This window comes from Sturnira hondurensis, unplaced genomic scaffold, assembly GCF_014824575.4.
Source record: "Sturnira hondurensis isolate 20B ecotype Veracruz unplaced genomic scaffold, ASM1482457v3 Scaffold0002597, whole genome shotgun sequence".
NCBI lineage: Eukaryota > Metazoa > Chordata > Mammalia > Chiroptera > Phyllostomidae > Sturnira > Sturnira hondurensis.
The window spans coordinates 4,217,205-4,233,748 of record NW_028075228.1 but is presented as its reverse complement, the minus strand read 5'-3'; the positions used below and the strand labels follow the sequence as shown (position 1 = coordinate 4,233,748).

The window sequence follows — 16,544 nt, the reverse complement described above, 5'->3', positions numbered from 1 at the left end:
CGTGATAAACTGACTGCCCTGGGTGAGACGGCGCAGTTCCTTCCACAGTAATTATGTCATGTTCACCTGCAGTGGGCGAGGCCCCTTCGGTGGAAGCACAGGGTCGAGCCAACCCCCTGCTGAGTCCAGGGCAGAGCCTGCCTCCCGCCCCCACCCCTGGCTCTTGCTCGCCCCTTGGAATCTATCTTTGTGATCATTTACACCCACCAGGGCAGGCTTCTGCCCATCTTGCAGCTGTGTGGTGTTTGGCAAATTCCTAAACCCCTCTGATCCACACTTGGTCATGAAGCGTATTTTGCAGTTACTGTCAATAAGCTGCCTGACCTCCCCAGCTAGGGACATCAAAGGAGGTAATGTCAGAGGACAGGTGGGCCAGAGAGGGGAGCATTGTGACCGATCAACAGGGCATCAAGTCACAAACGGAGGGTGTAGGCCCTGAACTGGTAGCCAGCAGTGGAGCTAGGTACAGACTCTGAAGACAGAAGGAGGGAGCAGGGACGGGGCTGTGGTGGGTGTGAGCCTGGGCAGGAGGCAAAGGGAGCTGCCGAACCTCCGGGGCGGCTTCCCTCCACCTAATGAAGCAAGTGGACCGCCAAGCTGTGGGACAGCCACGCCACGGACCACTATGCCTCCACAACAAAAGGAATGAACTACCGCTATGCCCAAACCCTGAACAGAGCTCCGGGGAACCATGCTTAGTGGACACAGCCAGTCCTGAAGGGCTACATGCTGTGTTAATGCATTTCCAGAACATGCTTGAAGTGAGGAGGCCAGAGCAATGGAGAACAGATCTGCAGTTGCCAAGCTGGGGGTCGGGGGCAGGGGTGAGGTGGGTGTGCTCACTGAAGAGTGTCGCGGGGGTGCCTGTGACGAAACTGCCTGTACCCCGGCTGTGGTGGTGGGCACGGGAACCCATGGCAGCTGCAACACTGCAGAGGGTGAAGGACACACGTGGCCCAGGACAGGTCACACTGGGGGCGGGGGGCTACGTAAGAAGCTGCATATGTGGGCCCTCAGTGGCACTATCTGCTGGCGACGCTGTGCTACGGTTTCGTGAGATGTCAGCATTGGGGGAAACTGAAGGAAGGGTACATGGGATCTTTCTGTACTATTTCTATGACAGCATGTGGATCTATAAGCATCTTAACATAAAAAGTTAAAATTAAAACAATAATCAGGTTGCATTTCTCCTTGGCTTAGACCCTCAGGGCTCCCGTCTGGCTTTAAAGGAGAGCTCGAGTCCTTGCAGGGTCCTCAGACCCTCTGAACGCAGCCCCATTGCCTTCCTTGCTCCCATGCAGCCACACAGGCCCCTTTGCTCTTCCTCAAACACACCAGGCACATCCTTGCCTCACAGCCTTTGCATAGACTGTTCCCTATGCCAAAAACACTGTTCCCCCAGCCCTTCATGTAGTTCCTTGTGTAACTCAGATATCTCCCCCATCTGCCAGGGCTGGGTTACAGGTGCCATCCAGGGGGCCACAGTCTGGGGAGGCAGAAGCGCAGCCCCTAAGTTGGCAGCACTAATGAAGGTGGGCTGGGGGAGTGTCTAGCTCTGCCTAGCAGGGGAGCTGGAGACAGAATCCAGGGAGAGAACTGGGGGTGACATTTCAGGTAGGAGAGGGGCATAAGGCATTGTGGAGTGGGCAGGGGGCTCGTGGTCATTGACAGTAGCTCGTGAACAGACCCCCATATTGCTTCCACTGGAAACTCTGCACCAAGCCCCCGCCTACCCGGGGCGTCTTCTCCGTCTTGCAGATGTGGAAGCCAAGGCACAGAGAAGTAGACTCACTCCCCTGAAGGCACACAGCTCACAGATGCGGGGCTGGGATTTACACTAGGCAAGCCAGTTTCTGCATCTGGCCCCGGCCCCGACAGGATGCCTGGAGGGGAGAACTGAAGGTAATGAGCTCAGTGGTACAGACACACGTGGGTACCTTCTGCAGTCCCTTGGGGCGTGTCATTCGGATTCAAGTAAGCCAGCGGGCGTCTGTGCAGCAGGCCCCCCATCGCCCTTTCTCCCAGCCTTGGCCTCTGTTCTGAGTCAAGCCCCGTTCCCCTCCTCCCGCAGACAGTCCTCCTGCCCCACAGGCCTCCCGGCTGCCTCTGGGCCAGGGCTCAGCAAACCGCAGCAGGCCACATCCCACCCACAGCTTGTGTCCATGCTGCCCGTGAACTGAGCGAGGTTTTTATGTTTTTAAATGGTTGCAAAAAAAAATTAAAGGAAGAACAATATTTTCCAACACATGAAAATTAGGTGAAATTCAAATTGCTGTGTCCATAAAGTTTTACTAGAACAGCCACACAGTTTTCATGGTCCTATTGGCTAAGGCGGCTCTGGTGCCGCAGTGGCAAAGTTGAATCAACAGACACTGTCTGGTCCACAAGGCTGAAAATCCTAGTTGGCCTTTTCAGAAAAAGTTTGCAAAAACGCTCCTGCCTCAGGGCCATCGTGCTCGCTGGAACACCGCCCCCAGCTGCCCACCCCCAGGGCTGGCTCCCCTGTTCCCATAAGTCTTTGCGCAAATGTCCCCTTCTCAGTGGGGCCAGCCTGGGGGAAATTCTAACTGCACCCACCCAGCCTCCTCCTTCTCCCTTTTCTTTGTCTTTTTGGTACTTCCGACAGCTGGCATGCCAATACGAGTTTCTTTATTGCTTGTCTCCCCTAACCTGAATGTTAGCTCCCTAAGGGCAGGAATTTCTGACTTTTATTTGCTACTATATCGTAGGCACGGTGCCTGGCACATAATAGGTACTTAACAGATGTTTACTGGGTGCATGGATGGATGGGTGGATGGATGGATGGACAAACAGACACAGGCATGGATGGACAGTTGGACAGACAGACAGATGGCTGGGGCAGGTGGATAGGTAGCCAGTGGGGCAGGTGGGTGGGAGGTACGACAGGTGTGTGAAGAGCTAGGCTGGGCCAAATCAAGTGGATGCCACGCCGAGGGGTGGAAACTTTGGTGAAGGACTGCGCTCAGGGGTTGGCAGGCTGAGTTTCAGAGCATCACCAGGCCCAGGCATGGCTGGGGGCGGAGCGGACAGGCTGGGTGCCCAGAGACTGGTGGGAAGGAAGCTCTCTCCCGGGGAAGGTGGGGGAGGTCAGTTGGTACAGCAGGCACCAGCGGGGGTGGGACAGGGACCCCAGGAGAGTCTGGCAGTGATTGGCCCGAGACCAGTCAGCTCCCGCTGCTGGCCTCCAGAAGGTGGCCCTGGAGACTGATGCCAAGGACTTGTGTCCTCCCTGTCCCAGGAGGCTCTCTCCCTCCAGCTCTGGCTGGGCCTGAGCTGATTCCCCAGCGACACCCACCCACTCTGTTGTGTGGCAGCCACGGGGAGGAATTCTTATGCCTGAACTCTGTCACAGGCCCTTGCAACCCTTGCGGCCTGGACCCTTGCGGCCCAGAGTCCTGTCCCACGACTTTCAAGGGACAATGGACTGCCATATAGACATCCCTTGAGAGAGGGGGCCGGGGTCATGCCTTCTAGAATGTTCCCTTCAGCCACAAAAGCAGTAGAAGCTGGGCATGCCTGCCTCTGGCCAGCTTCTACCGGCCTGCCTGCTACCAAATATCTTGCCAGCCTCCCTGTGGCTCCAGTTTTCTTGGCCAGACCTGCCCAGGTGTATCTCCCAAGGCTCTGAGTGCTATTAGCCACAAACTCCCACTTTGCAATATGAATCTCAGAGACATGGTGCCCTACCTGCCCATCCACACAGTGGGCCAAACATCACAAGCGGCCTGCCCTTTCTGGGCTTCAGTTGCCTCACCTATATAATGGGGCCTAACAGACAGACTTCAGGGCTGTCTAAGGCTTAACGGGCCGATGCCTGCAAAGATTGGCCCGGGGCGTGGCATTTAGCAGGTGCTCTCCATGCACAGCTGTGACCATGGAAAGCCCCAACCATTTTGTCTCCAGCCTCCTCTTGCGTTAGGGTCATGACCATTCCACGTTGGCTTGGAAAGAGCCCCCCAGTTTCAGCTGAACCCAGAAGTTCTCAGGCCCTGACTGCCCCAGTGTTTTGAATCAAGACTTTTGGGTTCTCTCCGTGGCAGGTAAGGCTGGGCCTCCCCTTGTTCTTCCTTTAACAGGTGCGTTCACTGGCTTCCTGTGTGTCAGGCCTGTGCTGGGCTGCACAGGTTCTAACCCAGGCGTTCTTCTGATCGCCCTGCACCGTGGGCATGGCTCTCAGCACCCCTTTTGCAGATGAGGAAGCTGAGGCTCAGAGACATTAGAAAGCGTGTGAAAGACCACCCCGCCTGGAGCTCAGGCAGAGGCTCCCACCCAAGTTCGTGCTCTCTTTCATCAGCCATATAACTGTGCTTTTAGCCTCAGTTTCTCCATCTATAAAATGGGTTGCTTGTACTCTCCTCCCCATCCTGCCTATCTGATAGAACCATTGCAAAGCTGCAGGAGATGGTTCTGTGCACACACTTCTCGGATCGTCCAGGTGGACAGTAATAACTGTTTCTGCCCCTCCGGCGGCTACAATGAGTCATCACCTGCCCAGACTTGAAGCCAGAGACAAAGCCACCTTCTCATTTTTCCGAGTCCTGGTCCCTGTGTCCCCTTAAGCTTCTGTTGTCCTCCAGGCCCCGTGAGCCTGGCATGTGAGAGGTGGGAACACCTGGGGGGACTCTGGTGGGGATGAGTCTTGTCAACTCAAGCCTGTGATCGCCCCCCTGCCCCCCACTGAGCGCTGCAGCCGGAGCGCCCCTAATTGCTGTCACAGATGTGGCAGCCACCAGCCTCTCTAGCATGATCTGCTGTGTCGCACAAGCTTAATTAGTCCCTGATTACTCATTTACTGGGTGCTGTGTGTATTCCATATCTAATAACTTCCCAATTACGCCTGGTCTGCGCCGAACATTTAATAACCCTTAGTTGTCTGCTTATCAGGGACTCTGCATTCGGCAGCTCCATCTTCCCCTGACCCAGAGCCTTATAAGTCCCTTTATTGCAGTATTTGGAGTTCTCTGCTTGCCATTACGGAGCTGTTACAAGGAATTAAGGGGCGTAAAATACTGGTTTTTGGCCGCGGATGCACTAGCTTACAGTGCAAAATGGGAACTCCCACCACAGCTTGTTGGACACATCGTCCTTGTGGGTGGGCTCTGGGGGGACCAGGACGGGGGGAAGAGGGGCCCCCATGGCACGGCTTGCCTGTGTCCCCCATTTCCTTCCCAGGCAGATGGCACCAGTCCTGTGACCTGTGTGTCCCTGGCAGGTGGCAGAGGTCTCTGGCCAGCCCGGAGGTGCCCCTCACTGTACCCACCCTGCCTTCCAGCCAAGCCATGCAGCTGGCCACTGATGTTTGGGAAGGAGGCAGCTTTTCTCCCTGAACTCGGCTTCCTGCCTGCACATGATTTTTCTTCGGGGCAAAAGGAAGGTGATGCCGCGTTCTTTTGTGCACTTGGGGTGTTGGCATCTCTTCTTCTGTCTCCTGTGGTCTGTTCCCTGTCATATCTGCACCGTGGGGTCTAGGCATTTGACAGAGGATAAAACACTGGCCTGGATCTTTGGCTCTGACTTTGACCAGCTGGGTGACCTTGGGCAGCTGACTTGACTTCTCTGTGCCTCAGTTTCCTCCTCTACAAAGCGGCAGTGAAGGTAGGGTCATTGGGAGGATTAAATGGATTGCTGAGTCCAGTACTCAGTGGGCACCTGGTACGTGGTAGGGCTCAGTACATCTAGGGTAGGCATTACTGGCCCATTTCCCAGAGTCACACACTGAGGTCAGAACAGCCATGACAGCCATGACTTGCCTGTTATCCCTGGTTATGCCAGAGGCAACTCAGGTCACAGTCCCAGGTTTGCTCTGCTCAAGAAGGGCACGGCCAGTTCCCCAGGGTGCGTCTTGAGCTTACTTGGGAAAAAAGAATTCGGGATGATCGGAAAAATACGGGAGCACACACCGCATATCCCGTCACCCTGACTTCAGGGACCCCTGGGCTGCCTTAGGGCTTCAGGCTAGCAGCTGGCAAGGAGCATAGAAGGCGGCCCTGCCAGCTGGGGTGGAAACTGCCCAAGGCCAAGGCCCTGGAGACTTCCCTAACACAGCCCCCGTCAGGCCTTCCGGGCCCACCACTGTGCCACGTTGACCCTTGCTCCTAATGCTCATGCTGTCAGGGCATGCGATTTGCTGCCACTTCTGGAGCACCTACTATGTGGCAGGTGCTTTAACAGAAATAACTCATCTAGTTCCTTCCACCATCTCTCTGGGAGACAGGCAGTCATGATGTGATCGATCACTCCCATTTTGCAAAGGGGAAACTGAGGCTGGGAGACATTAAGTCAGTTTGATAAGACCTCTCAGCTGGGGAACGTGACCAGGACCCAGTGCCCAGCCCCACATTTCTACAAGGAGGCTGAGAGATGGAGTCTGGCTGGGTACCCGGGAGGGCGAGAGAAACAGGCCTGGGTAACAGCCACCTGCCCCTGCCAGAGAGGCCGCTGGAGAGAGAAATCCTGAGCCTTCCCTCCAGTGGCCTCTGGGCTGCCAAGGGCCCCCAAACTGAAAGTTCCCTTGCTTTAAAAAGACAGGGCCTGGCACAAGTAATATCCCCTTTTTATTACAAAATCTTTTACTACAAAATCATAAGCATGTGATTCTGTAACATAACAATATCACAGGCAAGCACACCACATGACACTTCGGGGGAAATGTTCAAATTAAAACTATAAATTATTGCACCCGTACTATTACCCTACCAACCACACTCAAGCAGGCGTGACTTCTGCCGGACCCTGTAGATGGTTTACACGTCACACACGGAGGAGCCCGGGAGACGTGGTGCTGGGTGAAAGAAGCCAGACATGACGGGCTGCACAGTGTAGAATCCTGTGTGTGTGGAATGCCCAGCGCAGGCAGGCAGAGACAGGAAGGGGGTTGTGGATGCCAGGGCTGGGGGCGGGGAACGGAGCGCCACTGCCCGTGGGTGCGAGGTTCCTTCTTGGGATGATGCAAGTGTTGCCACACGGGTTCTGGTAATGGTTACACAACCCCACGACTATATCAAAAGCCATTGAATCGTACACTTTAAATGAGCGGATTGTGTGGCATGTGAATTATATCTCGGTACCACTCCCTAAAAAACAGTGGAGCAGAGGTCCTCAGCCGTGGGGACCTCCTGGACTAGTTCAGTGAGTGAAATTGCGCTGCACCGAAAACAGCATGCAGCCCCTCCAGAGCAGGGCGCCCCCTCTAGTGCAGGGCGCCCCCTCTAGTGCAGGGCACCCCCTCCAGAGCAGGGTGCCGTGCGCACTGTCTCTCCCACCCCACCCCACCCCTGGCTCTGCCTTCAGCTGGTGCTCAGAGACCGCTTGTTCCCCGGAGAAAGTGTAATGCTTTGAGAGCTCATTAGGGTATCAGGTGGTGGGCTGCAGTGCCTTTCACGTTAAAGAACCCTGGGATCCACCCCCTCACCCACTTTGGCCTTTCCTGTAACTGACTAATGCTTTAAGCGCAGTGGCCCCGGTCCAGAGATAGGCATAAAGGAAACGACAGCACCTACCCCGCTCATTCTGCGGGGCCCATGAGCTCTGAGATGCTGCCGCTTTCAGCGGGGCAGGATGTTTTTCCCAGGCCAGGTCCTAACAGAACTTTAAATTAAGGCCGACCTGGAGCCTGGAACTCGTGGCTCTGGTGGAAAGAAGGCACAGTGAACATGTTGGCTCAAGGGCCTGCTTTTTATCAATGAGAGTCATAAATTCGGCTTTGAAGGGTGAGGAAAGGCGGTCTCTGCCTCCGTCTGATGGTCTCTCGGAGAACCTTTGATGAGGCCGGTGTGAGAGAACCCCTACTCACAGCACCACGTGTGTCTGGCAGCCTTGCCCACCCATTAATACCAACGGGTGTGAAGAGCTAGACCACAGGAGGGACCGGCGTTGGTCCCCTCGTGTGTCTGACATATGGCTTGGCTCGCCATGTGCTAGGGAACATTTGGAGCTGGGCACATACTATTCTAGAGTTTTCCTGGTTGTATCAGTTATCTACTGCTGCGTAACAAACAACTACAAGTTTAGTAGCCTGCAACGCATTTATCATCACACGGCTCCGCTGGGTCCTCTGCGCAGGCCCTCACAGGCTGCGAGTCAAGGTGTCCGCTGGGCTGATTCACACCTGCCTGCCTGAGGAACGGCCCACCTGCAGGTTCATTCTCTTTGTTGGCAGAATTCGTTCATCCGAATGAGTGAGGGCTCTGTGAGCATTCAGGTTTCTGTGTGGACACGTGTTTTTGGTTCTTTTGTGTACCTACCGGGAAGTGGAATTGTGGGGTTCCTCTCACAAATCTGTCTTCGACCTTTTGAAGAACTTCCAGGCCATGCCATTGTACAATCTTGCCAGCACTATAGGAGGGGTCACACCGCACTCTAACATGTTTTTGATCAGTTACCAACACTTACTAGTCACAAGAATGCAGCTTTTAAAAACGGATTCCCAGCTGCCTCTTGAAAAATCAGATCTGGTGAGATAGGACTTGGGTCCCTCGAACCAACCCCCACCGGTGCTGAATAGGGCTGCCCCTGCATTTCCACCCACCCAGTGCCTGGTGTATGGTTCACCTTATTGGCCTCTGCAGGGGCGTGTGTTGGAATTTCTTGTCCCTCCTATCCCCTCTCCCTTTTCAATGCTGTTCCCTTTGAAGGCCTTGTTCAAATTCGGCCTACTCCAGGAAGCCTGCCTGGATTCTCGTAGCCCTTGTGGAGTTCCTTCGTTCTCAGACTCCTGCGGTGCTCGTCCTCTGCACCCCTTCTTGCCCAGTGGTATTCTCTGTTTCTGTCTGCTGTTCTCTCATTAAAAGCTGTGCACCTCCCACCCCTGACTGCTTTGTAGCAGCCAAGTTTTCTCCCAACTGCTTGGGTTCAAATCCCAATAGTCCCTGGCGCTGACTGGCTGGGTCGTCCTATGACCAATGGCGAACACAGCAGACCCGTGCCTGGCAGTTTTCCCAGACAGTTAGGGCACAGTTGCAAGAGCAGCGGAAACCCGCCAGCGTGGGGTGTGCAGGGTCCCTGCCATGCCGATGCCCCCCAACCCCTGGGTCCCGCGCAAGCCAGTGAGCGGATGAATGACGTGTGCTGGGCCGAGGTGCCGCCTCCTCCTGGCTCCAGCCTAAGCCGCCAGCAGGCCTGTGGGATTTGCGGGGGCTGTGGTCTGGGCTGCGTCACCATATGGATCCCATAATTTAAAGCATTCCCGGAAACAAACGGTAAATTTACCCGTCTCTCACACGCAGGGCGGGTGGAGCCCGTGCTCACCCGAGGAATTCTTAGCCATTCATCGCTCCCAGACACTTCGGTTTTACAGCACTCATTCCGGGGGGGAAACTGGATCAACACGAAGCTGCTTTTCTACAGCCACGCTGGCCCTGGAACTCAACATCAGGAAGCTGGGGGGCGGGCAGTCCCCGGGCCTGGCCCCCAGGTAGCTGCCATTGGTTATGCAGGCCCCGAGCCCACGCAGGGGCTCAGCTCGCCTCCCCCACCCAGGATCTGAGGGGGGAGGGGAGAGCCCAGAGTCTGGAGCCCTGCTGACCTGGACTCACCCTGTCTTGGTGTCCTCAGGCTTCTACCACCCCTCTCTGAGCCTCGGCTCCCCCAGATGGGAAAAAGGGATGGGGCGATCAAGGTGGTCAGAGTTTACAAGACACAAAGCAGAACAGTGGTCACCAGGGGCAGAGGGAGGCAGAGAGGGGGTTAGTGTTTCACAGGGACAGAGTCTCCATTTGCAGTAAAGAGAAAGTTCTGGAAATGCGTGGTGGTGATGGTTGTACAACATCGTGAGTGGACTTCATGCCACTGAACTGTGCGCTTAAAAATGGTCAAGAGGGTACAGTTCATGTTATGTGTATTTCACCACAACTTAAGAAATACAGAGGAATGTGGGATTGTGGAGGGGCAGGGTGGCCACCCGGCCCGGTGAGCTGAGGAGGGCTCTGGTTACCTTTACGACTAACGAGTGGGTGGTCATCGTCAGCCTCCCCAAGAGCTGAGTGGCCCGGGGTGGGGGTGGGGCACCGAAACCTGCCTGGTGTTCCTGGGCAGGGTTTGCTGAGAGAGGAAGAGACTGCACTGGCTTTGCGGGGCACCAATTCTCCACTGCCCACTGCCAGCCAAGCTGAGTCCCTGGCCACCAGCCATCGTAGGGGAGGAAGGCGTCCACAGACCCAATGGCACCTCTCGGCAGGTGTGGCCAAGACTCACTGTGTCTACCTTCCTGTCATTCCAGGTCACCTCTGCATCTCTCGAGGCACCGACAGCCATCCACCCGCCCGCCCGGGAGCCTGAGCCCTGGCGGGGTGCCGCAGCAGAGAGCCTGCTCAGAGGCCCCAAGACCGCCCAGGAGCTAGGGCCAGCCCGGTGTCAGCAGAGCAGCCAGGACGGGGCCGGACCAGACCTCGCAGGCACAGGTAGATGCCACTTTTGTGTCTCTAGGAACTGGAGTGGATCATGCCACCCCTGGCAGGAAAGGGGGCCCCAAAGCCAGTCCAGGCTCGGAGTTCCACCCCATGAGTGCCATTTTTGGGGTGACAGCCTGGAGGCGGAGTCTCCCGTACTTGAGTTTGGATTTTTTTTTAATGTTCTTCAGGGATTAAACCAAGTAGTGGTTTCAGTCAGAATCCCAGCTTCTGGACAGACACCCACCCCTGATTCTCAGGCCGCCTTTGCTTGTTGTACCATATTTGTTTATCTCCACGTTCTATTGTATGCACTCACTTATTTTAAAAATTTATGTAATGGATACCCATGAGCCCAACCCGGCAGTGGACAGTCCATTGGCCCTGATGCTCCCGTGTCCTGCCCTGCCCCCGAGGCGGAGGCATCGCCTTGTGTTTGCCTTTTCCTATGCACCTGTGTCTGTATAACCAACCCACGGCCCCTCTTCCCTGGTGGTTTGGACCCCGGGCCCGGGGCTGGAGGCTTGCTCGGTGCTGCAGGGTGGGTCTGGGCCGTCACCGCAGCGCGTTCTTCCCCACGGACATGTGCTGTTCCTTTGTCGCGCTGCTTGCCACCATGTGCGCCCTCTCTTGCTGGTGGCACAGGGGTCATTTCTGGGTTTTTCGGTTGTGAATGTGCCATGTCCTGGCACAAGTCTCTCCAGGGTATTAACCTGAGCTGGGTGAGAGGGGAGAAGGGCGTTTGGCTTAAGGAAGAAAATGCCACCAATTTCCGGTGTGGGTGCTTCACCCCCACCCTGCAAGCCATGGAGACCCCATCTGCCATCTCGGCACTGTCAGCCATCCTGTTTCCCGGGGACAAAGGTGGGCTCCCTGCTTGGCCGGCGGGCCTGTGAGTGTGAGTCCCGAGGCACTGACTGTGGGGCCTGTGGACCCTGGGCCAGGTGCAGTGAGTGGATCTCTGGTCGGGCCCTTTAGCTGGACTTTGGTGCATGGTGGGCACCTGTGTTCTTGCCCAGGAGCATCCCCGGGGTCGTATTTCTGTCAGCGAGACCCCTCTGAGTGGGTTTCTGTGTGTGCCCTACCTTGTCACTGCCCCCTGAGAGGACTGTGTCCCGAACCTCCCAGCCTGCCTGTCTCTGTGGGGGCCCATGGTGTGGACAGCTGGCTGAAAGCCCTGCTTGTTTGAGACATGGGCCAGAGTTGGGAGTAGACGGGCTAGCCGGTGGGGGAAGGGGGGAATGGAGGTGCTGGCCAACCCTGCGCTCCTGTCGGGATTTCTGTCCGGGACACCTGCCTCCAGGGCCGCCCCAGCACTCACCTCTTTCTTTCTGTGATGTGAACTTGGGAAGGGGCTGGGCCTTGGGCCAGGGACAGACCCTGCTGACCAGGAGTTCATGGGCAGATGGGGATGGGGTGGTCAGGCAGCAGAGGGGGAGCTGCAGGTGGTGGGCAGGGGTACTTCTTGGGGAACCCTTCCCCTCGGCTCCCCGGCACACTCGGAGCGTTGGACAAATGTCTTCTCCCATTCCAGCCTCAGTTTCCTTATCTGAGAAATGGGAACGAAGGCTAATGTGAGTGCCTGGCCCACAGGGCAGATGTGTGAATTAAATTAACCAGGACATGAAGAGCGTTCAGCATAGGACCGGATGCCCTGAGTGCCCAGAAGTGCCAGCTGGTATTAGCACTGTTATTTATAATTCCTAGTCACCAGCTGGTGCCCCTCCAGGCAGCGTGGAGCATCCTGAAGGCTGTGACCCTGACCTTCCTTCTCCACCCAGGTGCCCTTCAGCTCTGGGAAATATCCTGCAAAATCATGACCCTCAGGGATTTCTACCCACCCTGCCCCGGGCTGGCACACACAAAGCCAAACCCCCTGCCCTGGGGCAGGGCCAAGGCCCAAGGCCCACGTCTGCCAGCTGCTCCCCGTCAGGCTGCAGCCCTGCCTGGAAGGGGGTGGGCATGCCGCTTCCCGGCCAGAGACCAGCCAGGATCTCCATCCCGCTGTCAAGCCTCTCCCAGGGAGGCTGCTGCTGCTCGGAAACATGACGGTGACTAATGGTTTATTACACACCTGCCACCTCTCATCCGGTGGGCAGGCTCAGCCCCCAGGGCCAGCGATGCGCCGCCAGCTGGACAGTGGGGCAGGGCCGGGGGTGAGCACATTAGGACACGTGGACACACACAAACACAGGAACACACAGGGATGGACCCAGTAAATGCACCGCACTCAAGAAAGCCCGCACAAGCATGCAGGTACACAGACACACATGTGCACACAGGCACTGAGACTGTCTTACACACACACACACACACACACACACACACAGAACCTTGTTGCCTTCTCTCTCCAGAGCTCTCAGCCCCTCTCGGTCTTCTCCACTGTTCCTCCTCTGCCCTGCGCAGATGGCTTCCACCCGGGCCGGGCCTTTTTGAGAAGGGCAGGGGCTGTGGGAAGGCCAGGGGATGCATCTGTTGCCTTGTGGCGTAACTGCCTGTTGCAGTTCATTTCTGATCCCCGGCCCCACATAGATGTCTGATGCATGGAGACAGCAGTGTTTGCCATGGAAAAGAAGCTGTCACACCAGGAACCCTTGTTCTGGGCCCGGTGGCTGGGCCAAGTGCCCCCAGGGACACACACATTCCAACTTGCAAAGCAGAGGCTGTGTGGTTCTCTAGCCCAGCTTTCAAAGTGCCCACCCTGCCTGTTGCCTGCAGGGTGTCGCTTCAGGGCTGCAGAGGAACTGGCAGGCAAGGCATGAACTTGGGCCTGACCACAGGTCTCCAGCTGGTGGGAGAAGGGTGCAACCAAAATCACGCCTCAAGGCATCCTTCCCTTGAGGACGGCAAGCCCCCAGCTCAGCTCTTTCCAATAGTCCGAAGCCTTTGGTCAAAGGAAGATCCATTTCTCATGTGTCACTTGAACGCGGTATAAAATCTAGCAAGAGGACACTCCTAATTCATCACCAGCTGATGGGAACAGGCATTCCTGAACGATTGTCTTTGTCACAGCCTCCTTGGGAGAGAAGCAGCAGCACTGGGGATAAGCAAGGACGTCGCTTGCCGTGAGAGGCTGGGCTCGGGTTTCCAAGTCTCAGCACTGCCGATTCCCAACCACAGAGCTGTTGCAAGGTTCTGAAAATTCCCAAAGCTTAGCTGCTCCTAGCAGACGTGGTACTAGCGAAACCTTCCTTGCAGCGTAGCGTCAGTGACCGGGGACGCGGACTTGCAAGGTCATGCGGGTTGCACAGGGCACGACTCCAGGGGCTGCCATTCTTGTCTGGGTCTCTGTCAATGTGCTCCCCGAGAGGCCCTCAGGGCTGCAGGCTGCTTGGTTGAGTGGTAGCCCCGTAGTTGTGCCACGTGGGCCCTGGATGTCCTTTCTGAGTGACAGAATGCCTTCTGAAGTGGTTCGTGATCTTTATTAACTGAGATAGTGGAAGCCGCCAGCAGCCCACTCGGGCTGGGGTTGGGCCACAGAAAACCAGGCCGAGATTGAGTCTCCAGTTACAACGTCCAGGCCCCAGCCGCGTTCCTGGGGCCCGGCAGTTGAATGTCTGTAGGAGTGACGTCTGCCCTGGGCCTGCTTCATTTTCCTCCTCCTTGCCTCTCTGGCCGTGTGTTTAAATGTGTGTTTTTCGGGTGTACTTAGAGTGGGAACATCTTCAAGCGTGCAGATCCAGACTCATACTCCTTGAGTTCAAATCCTGCCTCTGCCCCTTCCAAGCTTTTGTTATTAGGCAGACAACCTCCGTGTGCCTCTCGATTCCCCCTGGTTGTGAGGATCCAAGAGCCAGTCTGTGTGCAGTGCTCAGCACAGGACCTGGCACGTGGGAACAGCTGAGGGCACGAGCTGGTGACCACCGGAAGTCCTGGCCTCACAAAAGCTTTTGTCTCTTTGTTGGGCAAACAGGCTTCCAGCTGGCCAGGGTCAGGCTCCTTGGCCAGGCAGGCGGGGCCTCCACTTGGGTACTTGGCTGGGGCCCCGAGAAGTCCTTGGCAGGCCTCGCTTGGAGCCGGTACTGGTGCTGACTGCTTGGGTGAAGGCGTTGGAGGATTTCTTTCCCCGCTGCCAGGCAGCAGCTGCTTGGAGGGCACAGGCGCCGGGTTCAGCTGCGGCTTCTCCAGCCCTGCGGGTAAGCCCCCCTCTTCCTAGCTTTAATGGGGAGGCGCCGCGTGCAGCGCGGGTGCCTCCCTCCTCCCTGTATCCCTCTCTCCCCTTGTGCATCTCCAGCCGAGCCAGGATCCAAAGTCAGTGTTCTCTCCAACTGGCGCTGTGTTTATCTTTTGGGGAACTTCTTGTGACTCTGGGAACTCAGAGCTTGCACGTCAGGGCAGGAGGTTTAGGAGCTTAAGCAGCCTGAGAGGCTCTTGTAAGTCCTTCTCTCCCCAGAAGCCTCTTTGGACGTTTGGTGGGGACTTTACAGTGCCGGGCCCCCTCCCGTGCTGAGCCATGGAAACCCTCCCCGTGCTCTGTTTATTGCTGTCCCTGCTTACGCAGGTCTGGTTGCTTTTAGCTGGTCCCCCGGGCTAGTGTGTGACTTTGTGGGTCTGTCTGACTGATGCAGATTTCCGTAAAATAGAAAAGAATTTAACTTGGGCAACTTAATAAACCGATAAACTGAGCACTGATTTAAGCACGGTTCCTGATGGCATAAAGATAAAAGCAGCTCTTTATCCCTGGCAAAATTGCTGTTAAAAGGGTCTGTTTGCCCTGCAGTCTATAATTTCTTTCCCACTAAGTTTGTGGTCAGGATTTCAGGTGGAGAAGAAGAGGTCAGCTGAGCTGCAGACAGGACTGCTCCGGGGCTCAGGGCAGGGTTCCAGAGGCCTGTGCACAGGCACGGACCACCCTCCAGGGGCACTGGGCTTGTGGCCCAGCTGTCTACCACCCGGCCGTGGTCTGTACCTGCCCACTGACCTGCTTTCCCCTTAACAGGGTTGCAGCTGCTAAGCTGGCCCTCGGGGGCCTGGCCTATCGCAGTTTGGCACCATCTGAGTTTAGCTGGCTTGCAGAGCATCATTTGTGATACTCTCGCTATGCTCACACCAACTTTCACCCATGACCTTCTAACTGAGAGCTGAAACCATTTGGAAATTGGGCATCTCTCCCAGCGCCTTTTGCTTGTAGATACTGTGATTCCAATCCAGCCTAGTTGTGACTGCCCGTTCACATGTCTGTCTTCACCTCCGCACTGCCATTCATGTGTGTCTTTGCTCACAGGTATCTGCTGCGCACCTATAGTGTGCCAAAGGCTGTGTTAGACACTGCGCAGGGCATGTTGGTGCACAAGCCACATATGGAATCCCGCCCATAAGAACTTTCATTTAAGAGAAAGGCAAATAACGAATAAGCAAGTCAGTGTGTGATACCAGGCGGTGGCAAGTGCCATGAGGAAAAGCAGGGTAGGAGATATGGGTGTGTGATGGCTGTGCCTTTAGACAGGGTGGGCACAGAAGGTCTTGCTGAGGAAGTGGCAGTGGGCAGAGAGTTCCAGGCCAAGGGGCAAGCAAGTGCAAAGGCCCTGAGGCAGCCCATGCTCAGCACACTTGTCATCTCCATGAAGGGACCGTGTTTTACTGTCCTCTTCATCTCTCCAATGCCTTGCACAGTGTACATAATAGCTGCTCAGGAGATGCGTGTTGAGTGAATGCATGTTTTTCAGTCAGCGGTTACCAGGGCACAGGCTGGCTGGGGGAGGTAAAGAGGAATGTGATTCTTCCAAGCAGACAGGGCATGTGTGTTCCTGAACGTCCTGGGCCGTGAAGGCTGACGTGCCAAGCAGGTCCTTACTCCATCTCAGAAACTTTCTTTCCGCTCCAGGCCCCTGCTCTAAAGTACAAAATTCTAGCAACTACAGGCTGCCTGCTTTCCCCCAAGGTTTCCTTGGGCCATATTAGGGTCAAGGACACTTCAAGGTCTCCCGTGAGTGACTGGTCCTTCCTCTCACCCTGGGGAGGGTCTGTGAGATCCCTGGATCGCACACATAGAGAAGAGCGTTTACAGATCAACTGCTGTGTGTCAGGTGCTACGTGGGTCTGGGAACCATTTTTTCTTAGTTATATTAGTTCTGTGTGGCCACAACAAACCACCATGAAGTTAGTGGCTCAAAGCAACATGAGTGTATCCCCTTATGG

The 16,544-nt window shown here is 56.0% G+C and overlaps 1 protein-coding gene across 3 annotated transcripts in view; it reads left to right on the top strand.

Moving 5' to 3' along the window:
* Positions 1–16,544, top strand: part of GSE1 (Gse1 coiled-coil protein) — a 412,599-nt gene that overhangs the window by 140,657 nt on the left and 255,398 nt on the right. For all 3 annotated transcript variants that reach the window (XM_037040251.1, XM_037040252.1, XM_037040250.1), the window contains exon 2: positions 10,238–10,418. In XM_037040251.1, coding sequence (XP_036896146.1) covers positions 10,238–10,418 — 181 coding nt within the window. The remainder of the gene's footprint in view (positions 1–10,237; positions 10,419–16,544) is intronic.